Source organism: Triturus cristatus, chromosome 6 (genome assembly GCF_964204655.1).
Source record: "Triturus cristatus chromosome 6, aTriCri1.1, whole genome shotgun sequence".
In the NCBI taxonomy this organism is placed as follows: domain Eukaryota; kingdom Metazoa; phylum Chordata; class Amphibia; order Caudata; family Salamandridae; genus Triturus; species Triturus cristatus.
This window is the reverse complement of record NC_140589.1, coordinates 634,782,969-634,804,881: the sequence shown is the minus strand read 5'-3', so window position 1 is coordinate 634,804,881 and position 21,913 is coordinate 634,782,969. Positions and strand designations below refer to the sequence as shown.

Genomic DNA, 21,913 nt, shown 5'->3' with positions numbered 1-21,913 from the left:
CCGCCATGACTTATTTTTGCAGCTGTAGCTTGATTCTCTAATTTGTCCTGCTTTAATGCTTTCATTTTCTTTCGCAGGTTCTTCAGACTGTATGACCTTTCGTCAAGATTATGCCTTTCATTTTATCGTCTGATAGTGTTAATCGGGCTCTTCAGTTGGTCATATGTTTGTTCTTTTTCAACGTGTATTCGAGTTTCTAACTATGTTCTCTTTCTCCCTTCACAGATCACTGTTTTGCGTTCCGTTCTGTTATCCCTGGTTGGACGTCTCTCTCACCCCGAATGCCCTGCCTCTCCCAGTTGGCCCTACCTCCCTCCCCTCATCTCCATGTGTGTTTCCGCTTATTCCCAGTTCCTGATTGTATTTTTCCCGTGCTACCCCTCGTAAGTACTCTTCATTCCTCATTTATCATGTTTTTCTTTGTTTTATATTTTCTTATTGTACCTTTTCCCTCGTTGTTTTCAGATTTACTGGTGTCATTGCATTTTTCATGCTTCTCCCTTATCTTTCTTTCTTCATTTCTTCTTCTCCCCATTGTGTATTGGCTCTCTTGCTTGTATTCATCTCCCTTTACCTACTCTATTTCCCCTTGGCCCTTACCTACCATTATCTTTGAGTATTGTTGTATCTTCTTCACTTTCTTTCTGCTTTCTTGGCTCTCTCCTATTTTTATGGCTTCACTGGTTCCTTTCTCACTTTTTCTTCTACCCTTGTCTTTTCGCGTCAGTTCTCATCTCACTCTCTTTTCCTCTTATGCTCTTGTCCGCTGTGAGGCATTTCCTTGCTGTCCTACTCTCCAATTGGTCCATTTTTTGATTAGTCTTTAATGTCAGTTCGAATTGTTTCCTGGAATGTTAGAGGTCTGCATTCTCCTATCAAGAGACAAAAAATCCTCTCTCATTTAGCCAAATTAAATGCAGACATTGCCTTTTTACAAGAAACCCATCTATCTGATGCTGAAGCTGCTAAACTTAAGAGAGGTTGGGTGGGGGCTGTATTTTCATCTCCGGGTGATGGTAAGAGAAACGGTGTGGTTGTACTAGTCCGCAAGTCTCTTACCCATTTGCTCTTGGCTTCTGAATCAGATCCTGATGGTAGATGGTTGTATGTCAAACTCTCCTCAAAAGGCGTCCCTCTCTCCCTCCTTAACATTTATGCTCCTACTGGAGGTGATCAGGTCTTCTGGCGCGCATTGGCCTCCCGCATCACTGAATACATTGATGATAATTTTATTTTAGCAGGTGATTATAACCTACCCTTTGATCCTTTTTTAGACAGGAACTCCAAGGCACCTTTTATCCCCAACAAGTCCCACAAGCTTTTTACTCAAGCGATATCCCAGCATAAACTCATTGATTCCTGGCGTCTCTGCAACCCCACCTCTAAAGAATTCACCTTCTACTCCCCGACTCATCATTCCCAGTCCCGTATTGACTATATTTTCCTTTCCCATCATATGTCCCAATCCCTCACCCATGCTGACATAGGCCCCATCTTATTTTCTGACCACGCCCCTGTTTTGATAAACATTGACATTTTACCCAAGTCCGCTGGACCAAAGAGATGGCGCTTTAACAACACTTTACTCCTTGACCCCAAATTCTCCGCCTCCTTTGTAGACTTTACCACAGAATTTTTCAACATTAACGACACTCCCACTATGCCTAACCACGTTGTCTGGGATGCCTATAAAGCAGCAGCCAGAGGTTTTATTATCAGCTTTGTGGCTGCTAAACGCAAGAACGCTCGTAAACGTACCAGTGACCTCCTTTGTACGATTAAAAAATTAGAACATTCCTTCTATACATCCCATTCGCAAGAAAGTTTGACTGCTCTCATTGCTGCTAAGATGCAATTTAACAAACAATCCACTGAGGATGCTTCATTGTATTTGTTAAAATCCAGTTCAAAATTCTATGGGGGTAAAAACAAGGCGGGGAAGGTCTTAGCCAATTATTTAAAAGTCAAGCAAAACAAACTGAATATTGAATCTATCTACGATGTTAATTCTGTTTTAAAGCATACGGATGTTGATATCTTAGAGCAATTCTCCCAGTTTTATTCCAAACTCTACTCTTCTGAGACTCACCCCACTCCTCATTCTCTTGCTACTTTCTTCGCCACCATCCAACCACCCTCCAATTTCCCTGTTGATCTATCCGCCCTTGAATCACCAATCTCTAGTGATGAATTACTTTCAGCACTTCAATCACTCAAGAAAGATAAGGCCCCCGGCCCAGACGGATTCACAGTTGAGTTTTATTTGCATTTTTCCAAATTGTTGTTGCCCAGACTACATTCCCTTATTGATTCCTTCATATTGAATGGCTCTTCCTCAGGTACATTTTCTGATGCCCACATCTGTGTCATACCCAAAGAAGGCAAAGATACCCAACATTGTAAGAATTACAGACCAATTTCTTTGGTTAACATTGATTATAAACTGTATGCCAAATCTCTCGCCATTAGATTAGACCCTTACCTTCCCGAATTGCTAGGCCCTGAACAATCTGGCTTCGTTAAGGGCCGCTTCATCACTGATAACACCAGACTTTTGTTTAATGTCCTTTCCAAATCTCCACAGTTCCAAGACTCACTTGCAGCCATTGCCCTAGATGCAGAAAAAGCGTTCGATAGGGTGGAGTGGACTTTCCTTTTCTCCGCCCTCAAATGGTTTGGATTTGGCCCACACTTCATCTCCTTTATCTCCTTTCTGTATTCCAGCCCTAGAGCGGCGGTTTGCGCCAACGGTCTAGTCTCCTCTTTTTTCAATCTGGGTAGGGGTGTTCGTCAGGGTTGCCCTCTTTCCCCTTTTCTTTTTAATTTGGCCCTGGAACCTTTTCTTTCAAAGCTTCGTCAAAACCCCAACTTACATGGTTTCCAAATTTCCCAAACTAATATTAAACTTGCTGCCTACGCAGACGATATTCTACTATTCATGTCTAACCCTACATCTTCCATTCCCGCATTCCTAGCTGAAGTCCATGACTACTCTCAGATTTCAGGTTATAAGCTAAACAATGACAAGTGTGAGATTCTACCCCTTACCAAGTTCACCTTTAAACCGGACTTTATGGCGTCCAATTTTACCTGGAGCTCCTCACACATCAAATATCTAGGTTTACACATTACTTCCTCCCTCCCTGACACTGTTTCATTATGTCTCAATAAATGCATCCAAAAACTGTCCGACCTCACCTCTAGATGGCACCCATTATACCTCTCCTGGTGGGGCCGTCTTGATACGATTAAAATGATGCTCTCCCCGTTAGTCCTTTATACCATTTCTAACATCCCAATTCCTATCCCTGCTAAGTTCTTTAAGAAAATCAACACTATTCTCTCTTCCTTTCTTTGGTCCGGCAAAAAAGCACGTATGTCCCTGTCCAGATTGCAACTCCCCAAGTCTGAAGGTGGAGTTAACTTTCCAAATTTTCCCGCTTACCACAAGGCATTCCTCTTGCGGCAAGCTTCTCAATGGCTGCAAGACCCTGCTGAGCCGTCCCCCTTATGGGTTGTCATTGAGCGACTTTCCTTATCCCCTTTCACTTTTGCTGAATACCTCTCATTCTCCCGCAAGCCTCACTTCTCCTCCATTCCTATCCACAAGTTCACAGCCAAGCTGCTTCTCTCCATCTCCCCAAGCCCCCCTTCCTCTGTAGCAGAGTTTCTCAATTCCACCATCTGGCACAACAATAGTATAACCATCAATCGCAAGCCCTTTTATTGGAAAACCTGGAGACAGAGGGGTTTAATCTGGGTATCTCAACTCTTCTCTAATTCTGATTTCTTATCCTTCTCCGTTCTCAGTCAACATTTCCATCTCCCCCGTTCTTCTGCCTGCAAGTATCTTGCGCTTAAAAATGCAGTCATGTCCACTTATGCTCTTCTCTCTAACCACCCCACGCATCCTCGCCCTCCCAACCCTACCTCACACCTTCATTCCTTCCTGCGCACTCACCCTACAGCCTCCTCATTATACCACTCGTTCCATACGATTCTCACACCCAGACCAAAATCCAAAGTTGAGGAACAGTGGGAATCTGATTTTGCCATCTCTTGGCCCACCTCCCTGTGGGATAAACTATGGACCAAACTTCGCAAGACATCTAGGGCTGCCTCCCTCACACAAACTCTTTTCTTCATTTACAACAGACTCCTCTTCTCTCCCCAGATGTTGAATAAAAGATTTTCTTCCACACCTGATCTCTGTTGGTCCTGTTCTGCTCCTAACGCCACTCTTTTTCACATGCTTTTTTCTTGCACTTTCACGAAAAATTTCTGGACACTAGTTTGGGCCCAAATCAATGTCATATTCCACACTACATTCCCCTTTTCTTTTGTCAATATTTTTTTAGGAAGCCTTTCTCCCTGCTGGGATGACATTCATCTTAATACGCAAATTGTTGATTTGTTGTTAGCTGTTGCGTTCCAGCAAATCACCGTCAACTGGAAAAACTTTACGAATATCTCTTTTAAAGCATGGTGGTATAATGTGTGTTATAATCACAGGCTAGACACTGTCTTTGTGCACCCCCTTAGTTTAGTTGCTAAACGACATGATTTATGGCTTCCTGTAACCTTGTATCTAGATATCTGTGCTAAACGCTCTTCCCATGTATCACCTATTCAGCAAGAGGTCTCTAAGCCTCCCTGAGTGATATTGTTTTTCATTTGTATTATTCTTTTTATATAAGCTACTTTAATTTTCATTATTACCAGTGCTGTTTTTTGATATTTAGCCTCAAACCCTTGTTATCCTCTGATTAATTGTATATTTTCACTACCATGTATTACCTTTCTTCTCCAATTGAAGACATGTTTGTATTTTTTTCTCATGTATTGACACCTTTACTTATCCAATAAAAATCTTTTGAACTTAAAAAAGACACAATACCTGGAATCCCTGGCCTTTGATTCCATTAACACTCTGTTGTTTAGTTTCGTTTTAGATGGAAGTCCTGGTGCCTGAAAATTAACCTTCTATAATTTAAGGGCCCTCTCATACTGAACTGGACACTCCCTTACTTGCCTTTCCCATTTTAATTCACTTCCAATTATTTCTTTAATACAGTCACTTGATATTTTTTTAGAGTATGGGCATTTAATAGTTTATACCAGTGGTGCATACAAACTTTAATAGCTATACTATTAATCGATTTCAGGTTGGCATCTAGTATTACTGCTTGGACCATTGCACATTTAGGAAGGCCAGGAATGTTTTTAAGGCATCGCACTTAAACCTTCTCCCAGTCTGCTTTTGTCCCTAAATACAGTACCTCTACCCCATATAACATTTGTGATGGGTGGGGGGAAATCATTTCTTTACATGCCATCACTATGGTTGTAATGAGGGTCCCCCAAAGTTCCTCTTACTTTTCTTTAGACCTCCTAGCTTGGAAGATGCACAGATTTTTATGAGATCCAGATGAAAAACCACGTGAAATTAATTTGCACAAAGGTTTAGAAATATGTTGAAGTGTATAATCGTTATTAAAAAATTGTGGAAATATAATAAACAAATATACACACACACACACACACACATATATAAATTCAAAATGGATTTTTAAAAACATGCTTATTCATTTCAAAGAATAAAGATTTGTTTAAAAAAATGCTTTTAATCACTTTTTATTTGTTACTGTTATTATTGAAATATTTATGTTATTTGTAAATGTTAGTAGGAAATCCATTTTTAGAAACTTGCATGCTATAAACAAAATTAAAAATCTAAACATATCATTAAAACAAATTACTAATGAAATAAAAAATAAATACCCCCAAAAAACCCACTGCCCTGCCAAAAAAGTAACCCCAAAATAAAACACCACACACCCTAATCCCTAAAGCCTGTTCATCCTGCTCCTAAATCAAACAAATATATACAAAAATTAAAAAAGGATTGGCATAAACTACTAATCCCAAAATTAAAACACTCCCCACACAAATCCCCTAAAACCCCTACACACTGCTTGTAAAAACTAAACAAAATATTCTAAAATAACAAAAATGATTAAGAAAATAAAAAATAAACACCCACACCCCACATATAAATATGCATATCTCCCCAAAAATAAGACAAATAAAAAAAACTCAATCCTCTTACATCCCACTTCTAAAACATAAATAAAAATAAAAACCAAATAAAAAATAATTAAATACAAAAATATTAAAATATAAAAATTAACAACCCACACCCCCCACAAATATCTCCAACATTAAAACCCTTTTAATACTGTTAAAATCTCGCTTTAACACTTTATTCCCCCCGCCACCGACTCCCCCTTAAGCCCCAACCCCTCCTAAATCCTTATTACTCTAACCAACCAATACTTACCTATGCATGGTAAAGTCATGCGTGGTAAAGACATACATGATAAAGGAGTTTGTGGTAGCAGTAATTGCATGGTAAAATATGCATGGTAAAGATTCCACGCGTTAAAAACCATGGTAGAATACAGTGTAGAATGCCTCTTGGATGGTGGGTGTTAGTTTCTTCTGCTTATGCTCTAAGGTGATGGAAATACTATTTAGAATGGTTGCTATGGTATTATTTTTCCAATTCTCAGTTTAATATGATGTCTAAGCTGGTCCTCAACAGATGTCACATTGTTTAAATTTTTTGACACAACTGTATTAAGATCTACATTCTTACAATTTGGATGTTATATACAGGAAGTCAAAAATTTGTACATTGTCTCTACAGCCTTGTAAAAGTCGTATTAACACGACGAAACACGTGTCGGCTGTCTGCTCTTCCAACCTTGTACTTCGAGTCATCTACATCAAGACTCCAATGAATTTTCCATCTTGTTTACTAAATTGCTATTGACTTTTGTTGCTTATTCTATCAAAACCTTTTGTACTTGTTTTTGGGTTTATTAAAACCGTACTGACTACTTAGTCAGATGGGAGACACACTAGTGGTTGTGCTCTGTAATTTATAAAGACTTCATTGGGGTTGAAGCTTTCTCACCCACAGGCACAGGGGGAGTTCTATAATCCTCAACTCACAATTTTCCAGCTGCTCTACTTTGTAATCTAAACGGGAGCATGAGGCACTGATAGAATGTTGGAAGAACACTCTGTTACATCTGAACTTTAGCATCCACTGTCTCAGATTCCATGATTTGAACCCTCTTGTGAAGATTGCTAAAGGCACACACATTTTTCGGCAAAAAGGACCAAGATTCCTCAACTAATCCACATATACTTCAATTCCCTAATTAGATTATGTGAGTGCACTCAACATAGCCATCATGGCTTTCCATGGGAAAACGACTGTGGAAGCAGGTTGGGAGCGGAACTGTACAGCACAAATGGGTTACTTGCCTCCAATTATCTAAAGTAGTGAATTATGCCTATTTTGCCAATGAGCCTCCATAAAACTGGGCCCAGACTGAGCAACAAGAATATACCTTTAGCACTTATTCTTCAAGTCAGCTAGGCAGAGCAATCCAAGGCTTTCTAATGAAGATGAAATGGTCTGGAAACTCTTAACTCAAACATACTTGCAATGGTTAAAAATCTAGATTTGGACAGTGCTTTAAATTAAATGAGGAATATGTTAATCACTAGACACAAGAAAATACTACACACAAAAAATAACATCTGGTTTTATCCATGGTGTTGCTAATTGTTCATTTTTAGGGTATTACTACAGTCAAGTCTTAGCCTACTCATATCGAGAGGAATGTCATTTGTACTTACTAGCTGCACTGGTGCAACTTTCAGTCATTGACGTACATTAAGATTTTAATTAGGGTTGTTTCTTATCTGCTGCAGTCACTTCACCACCGTCTGCTGCCTTCTATGTTTCTCATGGCTTCAGTCATTTCTCACACCGGTAGACTCACACTTTGGGGGAAACTGGCATGGGTCATCCCTAACCTTCATCTTGTCAGTCATAAACCTACAGGAGTCCCAAAATGGATTCCTGCACGCACAAAGCAAAACACACTCAGCCTCACAAATCTAACAGAGCAAATATATCTGTGCTATCCATTTCATTAAGGATGGAGATAAAGGACATGGTGAAAGAAAATGATAATCCTTTTAATACAGGAAAGCCAGTAGGCAACTCTCCCATCACAGGCAACTGGTAAGAAGATGTGTTACTTGTAATATAATCACATTCTACCACAACTGGAAGCTCTTCTCAGTCTGTGGTAATGACAATAGTTACTCTCAGTAAAAATGGGTATTTTGTGGTGTCCTTCCAGAGTGCAAAGCCTCTCTCTGGATAACATGACATTTCACTGAAGGTCCTCACCACATACGTTTGCTGAGCGAAAAAAAGAAGAAATAAAAGCTAAATCCAACTAGTAAGCATGTGGGGGCAGGAAGGAGATTACGAGCAGACAACACCACCACAGGCTGCAGATTAAAACAAGGCTAAAGAGGGAAGGATCTGCAGGTCAACCATGCCCACTTCCCAGCATTTCACCATTTTTCATCCTGCAGTCACTCTGTAAGGAGCCCTGCCACCTGTCTGTCAAGGCAGCAGTCTCCCACTTTCCCCCATGGGTCCTCACCCACTTCTTTTTGCTACCATGCTACACTGGGGACTAGGGGAATCGCGAAAGCCGATCCTTGGGAGGTGGGCATCAGCTCTCTTTTTGCTTTTAATCAACATTGCTAGGACCACAAGCCGTCAGCAATACATGGCCACCATGTTAGCCAACTCTGTTTCAGGGTCCCACTGGCAAAGCGTTACACCCATTCAAAAGTGTATTTTCAGGTCTGTGGCCACGTATAAAACTATAACAGTGGGACCTCACATAATTTCAGCACAGCAGAAGAGCCTTTGGGTAAAGAGCTGTACCAGAGCTCTTAAGGAAAATCAGCCATTGCAGCGCCCAGCTTGCAGAATGCTTGGGTTTTATTTTAAACCATAACCCAATATGTAATTCATCGCTATCACCTACGCTCAGAGATGCGCTGTTGATAACAAAATGCATTTTGGCACACATTACTCATTTGTCATAAGGAGATGTAATGTGCACTTGGATTATATATCCATGCTAAGGTTTATTCATTTTTATGTACATTTTGTAAGTTTTTTTAGACTCACACTACATAAGTCAACTTGTGTAATTTGTAACTAAGTTTTATATCTGTCCCAGTACTTTTATTTTCGCAGTGAACTACAAATTACAAAATAACAAGTGTTTCACCTAAGCTGGTGTGATGTTGAGAGTGTTTTGCATGTTCTCACACTAATAACAACATGTAAATACCTCTCTCAATACAGTAATATGGTTTGTCTTTTGCCCTTGATAAGCACTGGACGAGAGGCATTACAGCATGATAAAAATAAATTTATCGTAACGATTTTCTGAAAAAGGTTTGTCTTACATCAGAGGCTCTGCCTGAAGTGAATTTACTCTTGATTATGTAGGTGGGCTGCCCACATACACACCATGAAGAGGACCAGTGTGCCTAAAATGTTAATGGGCATGGAGTAAATATACTCCAGGCCAGCATCACAATAAATCTAATCTGAATCACCCTAATCATAATGAAATCTCCCAATACTAACATTAGGCAGTGTACGCTTGTATTTGTAAACTTGTGAGACTTGCTGCCTTCCAGATCGGATGCCTCACTCTTCAAGATCAGCCGCAGTCTGACCTAGGTTGGAGACGATAGCGGGGTGAGAAGACTGATCCCAAGTTCGAGCCGTACAGACAATGATCAATGCAAGTAGCTGACTCTATTCTTAAGAGCTCTGTCCGAGGATGTGCCCAAAATCCTTCGGAGACAAACTGTGCGCTTTATCCACATTGACTGGAGATAAACAGCAATTCACATTAAACAAGATCTGCAGATCCAGAGAGATTTGCAGTGGGCTGACGACTGTGACCAAGCCTGAGTCTGACCTTGTTCCAACCTCTAGTTGATCTTTATGCTCCATGGCTGACAGCAGATGGAGTGAATGCCCTACCTTGACACCTGACAAAAGCCATACCAGTAATAGACACCAAGCACGCCGCTACTGGTCAGTCCATGCTGCTCCGCAATCAGACAGTCTTGATTAGACACCCATTTGGATTACAGTGTGCAGTCTGACCTCATTCAGGCCTCAAAGAGCCAACCAGCCTTTCAGCTCTGATTGGTGGGGCCCCTATTCAGGCCCAGCAACCTCTGATGATCAGCACCAATTCAGGCAATAGCGAACCCACACTGGATATACTGCTCGGCCAGCATTCAGGGTTTGTGAAACTGAAGACAAGGTGGTGCAATGCTTCCCTGCCCTGACCACAGTCATTGAGGCCCAGGTATACAATTTAAGGTATGGTGAGGTGCAGCAAGGTAGCTGACACCAAATCACAACCATCCTGGTACCGTGCTCCAGACACCAACAGAGATGGTGTTTTAGTGGGACGTTCTGACTCCTGGACTTACAAAGCAGAGGCTTGCTGTAGCTCTGAATAGTACTGTAATCTGGATGAATCTGCAATATTGAACAAATTAATACAATTGTGACTATGACATGTGGGTGTCTGAGCCAAAGATGGTCTATCGAGGATTCTCCCGCCCCGGCTTGAAATCCTTCAACCTACTGCTGACCTGGACACAGTGCGACCCAGATGAAGCCACCATCATCAGCAGAATGTTGTAACTGCTGAACATAACATTTCTTCTATCTCCACAATTCTGTATACCTTAGTGGCGTTATTCCGTTAATTTTCAATTTATTGTTACTTTTCTATTATGTAGCAGGTGTCAATTCCTATGTTGTCATTAAGTTCAAAAGCTGTTTGAACATTACGTTCTGTGATGTCATCAAATTTGCTAATTAGTTCTCACTCCTAACAATTTCCAAAACTTGACAGTTATTATGTCACCACAAGGATTTAGCATGAGTAAAATCACACCAGCGTGCTGCAATGCGCTATACTACAGTGACCACACGGGGTCACCTGCCGGAGAGGTGGTAGTGACAAAGAAACAGTAATTCATTTCATCACTCTAGCCCCCTCTACATTCACCCCTGCAGTACGTCTTTGCTGTCGAGTGGCTGCGTCACCAGATGTCAAAATGCAAAAACCAAACATCTAGAAGGGAGGCAAATTCTGTAACTGGCTTCTGATACTACGTCTTCTGGAGAATGCCAAATACAAAGAGACAGGACTTCACCAGCTACCTATCAGTCAGTATAGACCGCATAACTTGTGCTTTACATGGTGGCGATTTCGGCTGGCTGCCGCACTCATGGATTAGGGAACACAAACACCCACTCAAAGCTTCAACTCAATATTTCAACAAGTGTGTTTCCAGTCAGCTCATTTATAAAACATATATTTAATATATAGTAAGTTAAACCGACAGCTCCAGATGGCACTGCTTGAAAAGTTCACCAACAACATTAAACATTTATAACTTGATGTGTCTGTTTTTCTTAATAATCGCAAACATTCAATCTTTCCGGCTAAAACAACCAGAGAAAGCCATGTCCAATTGTTTGCTAAATATGGGCAAGCTAACTTGATCTTTATTATTTTTTTGTTAACTCCTAATTATATGTAATCATATGAAATACTCAACAAAATGAGATACAGCAGGGCTAAATTCTTAAAATAAAGAGTTACGTCATTCCAAAGATCCATGAAAAAACAGGAAGAAAAATAGAGTGAAATGATGTCTCTGTGCATCATTTGTAAGACATTAAAACATTACTAACATAGTATTCCCCAGTGGTGCATTTATGAACATGAACAGGTTAGTAACTCAATTTATCCCAGATACAATACTATTAGGACGGGGTACTTATGTGGTTTGACAAATTAGGTCCTCAAAGTTCCATAGTATATAGTCGAAGATATGGTCCCCAGGTTTCTTCAAAAATTTGCAGCTGGTCGTTTATTATTTATATCAGCTGTTCATATTACAATTTATTTTATACATCGCTTACTACCCCTTAAGAGGCGCTGAAGAGCTTCACACCAAGTAGCACAGTGCTCCGGAACCCAAGATTAGTGGTTAATCCAGTATTTATTGGTTATTGGGATTAGTCGTGTCCTGTCAATGTGAACTATTCACTGCATTTGCTTCAGTTTTCTTGTGGTAGATCAATAGGAGTTAGGGGTGATCATTAATGTGAGTTCATTCAAATACTGGGTGGAATGAACAGATAGGCTAGTGGTGATTAAGTGCTGTTAGGCTGAAGGAATGTGGTTTAAAGGGAGACAGGCTGCTATTTATGAAATAAGGTATGAGTCATGAACAGAAATACAACAATAGACATTAAAGGCAGACATGTATGTGAATTAGAGTAGGATATATAGGATATGCTCAGAGAGAAGAGGCAAGACAGAAGATAGAACGTAAGGAGAGGGTCAGTGTGAACAAAGAAAGGAGAGAAAACAATTGAAAGTTTTAAATCCAGGTGAACTTTTAAGGCACGGTTTTAGGAATGCAACGGGAAGAGGCTTTTTGAGATACCATACAATCTGACGAAGTAAAACTGTAAAAAAACAGCAATATATAGTTCGAAGCCCAGGGCAGATTGCTTACACATGCAAGCCAGTGTGCGCCGATCACTTAAACATTAAGGGGGCTATTTACAAAGGTAAATCTAAACATGTAAGTGTAAAGTTACTCAAAACAGTAGACATAAAGGTCTCCAATGCCTAAACCGGTATCAAGTTACTACTGCCAAAAAGAGCAGTAATTCTGCACCACACACAGCAAACTACAAACACCAGAACATCCATCCACAGAAACAAATTGAAGTAGGAACCTAAAACAGAACTCTACAGGAAACCACGTCAAACCAAAGTATCTCAAAAAGTCAAAAATATAAACAAATACAACCCAATGATAAAAAAAAAAATATCAAATGTCATTCCTCTCCAACAACACACTTCAATAACTCTTTCTAAATCTAAAAAAAAAAACAATGCAACATCAATCTCAATCAAAGCCGAACCAACTCAGTCCTAATGAATTCCACACATCACTGTTAATAATCACCAAAACAAAAATAAAAAATCTTTTTTTTTGTATGGGGGTGGGGGGTCTTTTATATTAAATCTTTAACAAAATAATGTTAATTTAATTCAAGATTCTCAAGTCAATTAAATATCAAATTCAAAATTAAGTCAATAGTGCTGACACGTTTGTTCTACATTGCTCCACACCCAAGGCAAACATGCAAAATAAATCACAGCAATATCAAAAATCTCCCCATGATCTGCTCTCAAGTTTAACAACAGTTTTTACTTTTCCCTGTGAATTAACACAGGCAACGTTTTTAAACTTGGAAATAAGATGTTCATGTCAAACATCAATGCAACTTACCTCCACATACCTCAAATGCAGACCATAATTTAAAAAAAACTCACTGCATCAATATCATTATTTCAATTCAAAACCCAACTACACCAAATATATTAAATAAAATTTCCTTTCAGCAGTTTACATTTAAAAACAATTTCCACCTAAAGTAAACTAATGATATGCCTCTAACATGCATAAATAATTATCAAAAGTAAACCACAGAATCAACCAAAAGGAATTGAAACATATTTCAATAATAAATCAATACTGAATCAATTAAAAAATACAAAAAAGTTACTACAATGCTTCAAAATCAAATAAACATGTTCCACCCCTATATAATCTTTTTTAACACCAAAGTAAACATATATGGTTCTAAATAGGTCAATAAATTAAGTTGAATCTAACACAGCAGATTTCCTGAAAGCCAGTTAAGTAGTGGAAAAAGCACAGCTAGGAACAAATATTACTTCCATGTGCATCCCACAGAAGGGTAAGCTAAATGATTTGTGGGTGATATCACTGCACATCTGGCAGATGAGGGGGGTATTTATTAATTCTTCTACGGTCTACATCCAGCATTGGGCTGGTGGGCAGGGCTATGGGACAGGCAGGAAACCGTAATAAGTGTTCTCTTTTCTTTCACACCAACAGCTAGTAGTCTGATTCTGTTCTTTGGTTGGTGTAGTGGGAAAAACATAGGGTTTGTTAAGGTTGCCCAGTGCCCTGAAACCAACAAGGATAGAAATCAAACTGGGTGGGTAATGGAAGCAGAATGAATTCTTCCACTCCATGCCCACGCCCTGCTTTTGATCTACGTTAGACAAGTGAGAGAGCAAAGTGGGAGGGCTAACAGAAGGCCCATGTCAGCCCTTCCGCAAACCACTACAGCCAACCATCAACAAGGACTCAAATCAGAGACTGGGCGAGGGAACAGGAATGGTCTTGGAGCACTCCTATTTCCTCCATTTCTTGTTCCTACTTCCTGATCATTAGTTGTCTTAACTGTGTTTAGTGTGAGAAGAAAAAGGCTAAGAGGAACTGTGGAACTACTCCCAGCCTCCTTACCACTTAATTTAGGAAAACAACAGGAGGATGTCATTGGTCATAGCCCACCATTATGGTGCTGTATTCCTGCTAACCTGGGCATCTGATTATTGGGCTGAGGAGGTGAGTGTGAGGGGACCTAGAAGGGGCTTTAGATCGACACAACCTCTTACCTCTGTCTGCCTCTTACCTCAGTCTACCGCTTACCCTCCACCAAAAGGCAGAAGTGAAATAGAAAACAGGATGACTGAGGGGCTCAAATACGATGGATATGTTGTGTCATCTACCAACGGTTGTGGAAGACATAAGATGGACAAAGTACAGGAGGGTTGATGGAGGAGAAAAAAGCCCCATGAAGTGTGGGGGAGGGAGAAAAGACAAAGCACACGGGGAATGCATGTGGAACCAATAGAACAAAAAATATATGGTTTTACATCCTTCTGTCAAACAAAGTAAAATCTAGTTTTTTCTTGGATAAATCAATAAATATCTATGTCCTCAGAGATCGACCACACAGTAAAGTCCCTATTCTCTCTAAAAAATAAACCCTTCCTGCCACCAACTGAATTTAATACAGTGGTCCAAGATCTAGTCGCATCCCACACATTGATTAAGGAAATGCCACAATCCTGGGAGTTCCCAAGTCCATGCCCTATTCGCTCATTGCTAGCCTACATTTGGCAGCCAGACTGGTGGCAGACACAGGAAATTTGTTCTTATAACCCAAGAACTAAAAGAACTGCATTGTACCTCCTCAACCCCCGAGGTAAAAACCATGATCAAATTGGCATGTATAATACTTTACACATTGATTATCTATGATCCACAATTAAAATTTCAGGCGGAACTAAACACCTACAGAGCAAAGCAATAACCAGATTTCTGTCGATAATAACAAAAACTCATGCAGAAATATCCTAGACCTACTCGGGTGCTGCTGCATCTTTCTGGAACTCCCTGCCAGTAAAAACAAGATGTCAAGATGACCTTCTCACAATTCACGCAAAAAATGAAAATTGTTCGCTCAAATGCTACACACACTGGGGTCACGACAGCTTCTTGGCATTCTGTACTACCCTCCCTCTGGTTGTCCCCTTGCCACTCCCTTCCTCGGTCTTTGTTCTACGTGCTGTTTGCTATTGCTTCTCTCCCCACCCTCTTTACTCTATCACTTCCCTTCATTTCTACCTCGACCTTGCTACAATGTTTTATTCCTGATCTTCTACCTCTACCTCTTGTTAGGAACATTGTTTGTTTACTCTTAACTCTGACACCTCTACCTCCCACAGTTTGTTCCAATGTAACTGAGACCTCCATCTCCACAGTTTGTTTACAATGTAAAGCCCACTTACACCTATGTAGCAGAGTTGCACTGTAGAAAACTGTAAAAGAAAGTGACTCAAAACAGCATACCCCATAATAATATGGTCCTCCATAACACCTGTATGCAAATGAATGCTACCCAAGCTATTAATAAAGTTAGGCATAATATGTCTCACTTTATGTAATCTGTTCTTTAATAAGATGTGAGGTAACATTAACTCACATGTTGCAGTGTTACACCATAAATGTGTTATCTAGAACACCAGCACATAACTTTTCTGTCCAGCGGCATTTCGCAGATACTAATTTTATTTTAGCAGCTCTAACAGAGCTCTCACGCATGTTACCTGGAGATAAAGGGGCAGGCTTTCACGGATTGCAGACACCATTGCTGGAGGGAGCTCTTTATCTTGCTGAAACAAAGCATGCGGCAAAAGCAGAACGTCGATGATGCGGAAAAGAAGCTGCTGTGCTTTTGAAGTGGCCAGCATCAGTGCCCAGTACTTGACAAGGCTCCCTGTATATTTATGAGGGGCAAAAGAACATGTATTAATAACCCATGTTTTAATAACCGTTGGAGAAAAATGAAGGCAAGGCTTTCTTCAAACAAGTGCTTGACTTTAAGATATCAGAACAGCAAACATGGGAAAAGAAGGCTCGAGACTTAAGAAACCCAGCCCTCGGCTGACATTTCATTGCTCTACCTAAATGATTTTGTTTTTTCCTGGGGTAGAAACCACAAAATTATAGGGTTGCCACTATAATCATAACAACCCTAATGCACTGCTCAAATGGCATCACAGATGGCATAGCCAATGAGGCCGTCAGTAATATTAGAGGAAGCAAGATGACTTGGGGTAAGGCCTCTTCTCTGGGTTCTGAAGCACTCAGACGATACTGGGCAACATCGTGATGCATATGGTTATACTACAATTAGATAGAACTATAACAAATCATTATTGCCAAACTGTCCAATAAGAGCCTTATTATTAAAATAAAGAGCAAGGCCTTCATAATCAGGGCCTAAGTATTTAACTTAACGGTAGGAAAGGAGGGTAGTTAAAATTATGAATACAAAAGATAGGAAGGCTCTATCCCGGGGAAAAGATATGATTTAAAACACAGCTGTGGTGCTTATTCGAGAAGGTGCAACAAATAAGTTACTTACCTTCAGTAACGCTGTATATGGAAGAGACTATCTAGCTGCAAATTCCTTATCTTAGAATAACCTCCAAGAGTCAAACTGGATCTGGAAATTGAACAGTACCCTTGCGCGCCATTAGATTGCGTTGTTTGGCGCTGCGCCGGTGTCACTGGCTTCGCCTGTGCCGGAAGTGATGTACGACGGGCCTATATAGGCTCCATCCCTGCATGCTGACATCAGTTTCTTTTTGCGCCCTTTCCACACCAGAAGCGCAGCGTCATGAAGTGTGCTGATGAACTGGTGTGCATCACAATGGGCGTTAAGAGTGTGACCCTATGCAGAAATCCTTTTGCAGAGCGGGAAGGATTAGTAAGGAATCTGCGACTAGCTAGATTCTCTACCAGATAAGGTGCTACTGAAGATAAGTAACATAATCATCTGATAGAGATTTCTAGCTACAGATTCCTTACCTTAGAATAGATACCCAAGGAATAACTCCTAAGATGTGGGTCTGCAAACAAATTAGACCAAAAAATCCTGCAGGACTGACTAGGCAAAATGTCCAACATGATGGACCTGACCGTCCAAGCATTAATGTTTAGTGAAAGTGTGCAAAGACGCCCATATTACTATCTGACAGATGACCTAGACAGGGACTCCATGAGCTAATGCAGTGCTCACAGACTTGGCTCTGGTGGAATGAGTACGCAAGCTCTCAGGGAGTTGCTTTTTAGCCAATGCATAGCAGATCTTTATGCAGATTACAATCTATCATGAAATGGTTCACTTCTGCACAGACTTTCTTTCTTCCCTCGACACACCCAATGAACATTTGATCACCCACCCGGAACTATCTAGTACGATCATTGTGAAAGCCAAAGCTATTTTTAGGTCCAGAGTCTCTCCTCTTCTTTAGAAGGGTGAGGCGGAGCAAAGAAAGTAGGCAAGGTGGATATGTTGGCCTACATGAAAAGGTGACATCACTTTCGGAAGAAAGGAAGCACGGTTTCCCCAGTACCAGTTTGCCTGGTAGGATGTTAAGTAGGGAGGATGCACAGAGAGTGCTTGCAGTTCGCTGATCCTCCTGGCCGACGTTATAGCCAACAGAAAATCCGTTTTTATGGTTAGTAACCAGAGTGGACAGGTGTACAGCGGCTCAAAGAGCACGCACAAAAAAAGGGAAGAAACAACTGTTGCAGTCCCTTGAGGAACGAGCCACAACAGGTGACTTGAATAAAGAAGGTTGGTCTGGAAACCGCTAAAAACCTGATATGTCTGACCAGTAACCCTTAACAGTGTCCAGAGCAGGGTCCTGCTGGGTCAGAGAAAGAACAAACAAACAAAACGTGTGATAAGGGTGCAGAAAGAGGATTAGATCTTCTGGATGCACACCATGTGACAAACTTGTCCCAAAGGCACGCGTATACTGTATTAGTAGAGGGACTTCGCTTGGGGTAGGTCGAAAACTGTCAACTGTTGCCGCTCAATCTCCACACATAAAGACAAAGGGTGCGCAGGTTGGGTGCAAGACCCTGCCCTGCAACAGAAGATCCTCCAGACGGTGCAGGCTGATTGGAGGACTAATGCTCATACTCAGAGGTTCAAGATATCAAACTCTCCATCTCCAGAGCCACAAGAATGGGTGCAGTTCTTGAGCTTCCTGAGAATCAGTATCTGCTGAAAGGCGTACAGGAGGCCTGAGCTCCACTCAAGACGAAAAGCACCTCCGAGCTTGAGTTGCCTTGGAAACTCCAGCACGCAGAACTGCTGACTGTGAGAGGGATGGGCGAAAGAAAAACCTAGGAGGCCGAATTCGGGGATCAATGGTGATAGGATTTATTGAAGCAAGACAGAAAACACAGGTATCAGTGATCGGTCTGTTGGTTAGCCAGATATCCTTGGTGACTTCCTTTCCTCGATGGAGTTGTTCGTAGGGTTGATTCTTATTGGCGGTCCAACTTGTCGTGGATACACACCCCAGCAGCCTCAGGAAAGACAAAGACAAAAGGGCGGTAAGTTAACTGGTCTCGTTTCACTCCGGAGTGTGAACCCTTCACCGCAATAAGAGGCACCCGTTGTGTTCGTTCGGGGGACCGGCTTGTAACGGCCGGATCGTGTCAGGATCACCGGGCCGGAAGAAAGCGGTAGTAGTAAGAAACTTAGAGAGACAACTAACAAAAGACTATAGAAATAGTGCAGGGTGATGAAGATTGTTTGGGCTTGGTGGGGTTCCCTAGAAAGGGTGACCCGTGCTCAAGAGAAGGGAAGATACAGAACAGTGCTGGGGTTTCAGAGATACGGGAACGGTAGCCGTGGAGTGTAAATAGGAAACGTTTGTGCGTGAAGTACTTTATACAGTGCCCCGGTTACCCTCCCTCCTGTAACCCACCCCGTTCCTCCTCCCCCCCTTCCTGTGTCACGTACCGCAGGAGCCGCAACTCTCCAGAGTTGCGGTGGCTCGTCAGCGTCTACCGGGGTGTCCACCACTCTTCGGACCAGAGCTCTGCTTCTTCCTCCGGTTCGTGAGAAGCGCCAGGGTTGGTCTTCTCGCTCGTCTCTTCTGGCTGTCTTCCGCAGTCCTCAATACTCCTGTTCTCCGTCTATCTCCTCTCCTCGCTGGTACACTCTTCTCCTCCGTCTGGTGCAGGCACACCAGGCTGTTCTTCCGGGGTGCTTTCATACTCCACTAGTCCCGCCTTCCTGTTGTCCCATTGGTTCCCGCATCCGTCTGACGGGACTCCTCCCTGTGAGCAAGAGGCAGTAGCAGGGATTAACTCTTTCTCTCCCTGCCTGTGAAAGACGGGTTGATGCGGAGCCAGGTGTAATGGTAGGAGGGGAAGGGGTTCTACGGAGGTCACCGCCTCACACTGACGTGCGTTCTTGGCAGTGGCAAAAAGATCTAACCAAGGTTTTTCCCAATCTCGGAAGAGACCTTGCACCACCTACGGATGGAGAAGCCATTTGTAATCTGCTAGGCATCAATGGCTGAGTTCATCTGCTGTGGCGTTCAGAGACCCTCCCAGATGTTGAACCATCAGGGAAATGCCCTGGAATTCCAGCCATGTCCAGAAGTGCAGGGACTCCTGACACAGGGTCCACCACCCCACCCGCCCTGTTTGTTGCAATGCCACATGGCATTGGTGTTGTCCGTTGACACCTGAACCAGCCTTCCCTTGATCAAGGGAAGAAAGTCTTTTAATGCCAGGCAGATCGCCGGCAGCTCCAGCAGGCTGGTGTGGATCTGGAACTCTGCCGGAGACCAGAGTCCTCTGATCTCTACCTCTCCCAGATGGCCTCCCCAACCCATGAGTGTTGCATCTGTCACTACAACCATCTCTGGGTGTAGCTGGGAGAGGGAGTCTGGCAACGACCAAATTGCAGTTTGTCAGCCATCACTGCAGGTCTTTTGCACTTCCCTCCTGATCTGGACCATATTGGAGATTCTCCTGATGATGTCCCCACTGGGAATTTAGGTCCCACTGCAAAGCACACATATGCCAACAAGCATGTGTTACCAGCAGTATGCAGGAGGCCGTGAGGCCCAACACCTTCAGAGTCAGTCTCACCAAAATCCAGGATAGATACGGAAACATCGGAATCATAGCCGCAATATCCTGGACTTGTCGTTCATGAGAATAGGCCCGAAACTGCACTGCTCACAACAGCTCAGATGAAAGGGAGCATCAGAGGGAGTCAGGTGACAGTTTGGCACGTTGACAGCGAACCTCAGCAAGTGCAAGACGTTCCCCGCAATCTGAAGGTGGGAGACTACTTCCTGGGGCACGCATCATTAACAGCCAATCGCCGAGGTAGGGGAAGATTCAATTCCATGACTTTTACAATGTGCTGCAACCACCGTGTTAGAAATGGGGGTCTCTAGTTGGCAATAGTATACACCTTTGTCCAAATAAGGACCCTTGCTTCTAGTGAGGGAAAGGGGGGTACACTCCTGGATAACCCCTGCTCACCCCCTTGGTAGCTTGGTACGAGCAGACAGGCTTATCTCAGAGGAAGTGTGTCAAGCATTTGTGAACACATACATACAGAGCGACCTCTGACCCCGTTTACCAGGCAGGTCGCTCCCCTCACCGCCACGCAGCCCCCTGTGTGACCACTGACCGCGGCTGCATTATGTCTGCCTGCGTTAGAGTGACTGTGCCCTCCTTCTCTTCTGTACCCACGAGTGAGTGATTCTCCCCCACTGTACCTGTGTATTTTGCTGCCATGATTGTCCCCCTCTCCTTTGGTGCCCAGATTGTGGAGGCCGCGCAGCGGTAGAGCGAGCGACCTCTGACCCTGTTTACCAGGCAGGTTGCTCCCCTCACCGCCACGCAGCCCCCTGTGTGACCACTGACCGCTGCTGCATTGTGTCTGCCTGCGTTAGAGTGACTGTGCCCTCCTTCTCTTCTGTACCCACGAGTGAGTGATTCTCCCCCACTGTACCTGTGTATTTTGCTGCCTTGATTGTCCCCCTCTCCTTTGGTGCCCAGATTGTGTCCCTTTTTTCTTCTGTCATTCCCCGCGTCTCCCCCTCGCCGCCCGTTTCCCCGACGCCGATCCCGTAGCTCCGCCCCTCTCGCACCCTATTGGCCGCCGCGTCCCGTAGCTCCGCCCCCCTCGCACCCCATTGGCCGCCCCACTCCCACCTCCCAGCTGCTCCTCCCTCCCTCTCCCACTCATATGGAGGCCGCGCGCAGCGGGCGCGCCGCTGGCACGCCGAAGGTGCGCCTAAGGCAAGCCCGTCTGCGCCCGTCCGCGCCTGGCCCGCGCCCAGCGCCAGACCCCCTGGCCCCCGCAGATGCCAGCCCACCCGCAAGACCTACAACGGCGCCACTCTCATCGCACTCAACACCGGCCGGAGCCCCGGCTGCTGCAGAGCCACCCCAAGACGCACCCACGGACCCTTCACCTGCCAATCCTGCAAGTTCTCCTGCATCCGGACCCGTACCACACCCGCCAAGCCAAGCACCAACAGCAACCACCTGAAGCACCTGAAGTGCATCCTGCTCAACACACGCTCCGTCCACAGGCACGCAGTGGAACTCTGGAACCTGCTCGACGCCACATGCCCAGATGTCGCCTTCCTCACGGAAACCTGGATAAACGCCTCCT

At 43.1% G+C, this 21,913-nt stretch overlaps 1 protein-coding gene across 1 annotated transcript in view; it reads right to left on the bottom strand.

Moving 5' to 3' along the window:
- The window catches only part of MMS22L (MMS22 like, DNA repair protein), a 534,885-nt gene that overhangs the window by 98,333 nt on the left and 414,639 nt on the right, over nt 1-21,913 (bottom strand). Inside the window, exon 19 of the mRNA XM_085611124.1 lies at nt 16,005-16,174. Within this exon, the coding sequence (XP_085467250.1) occupies nt 16,005-16,174 (170 nt within the window). The remainder of the gene's footprint in view (nt 1-16,004; nt 16,175-21,913) is intronic.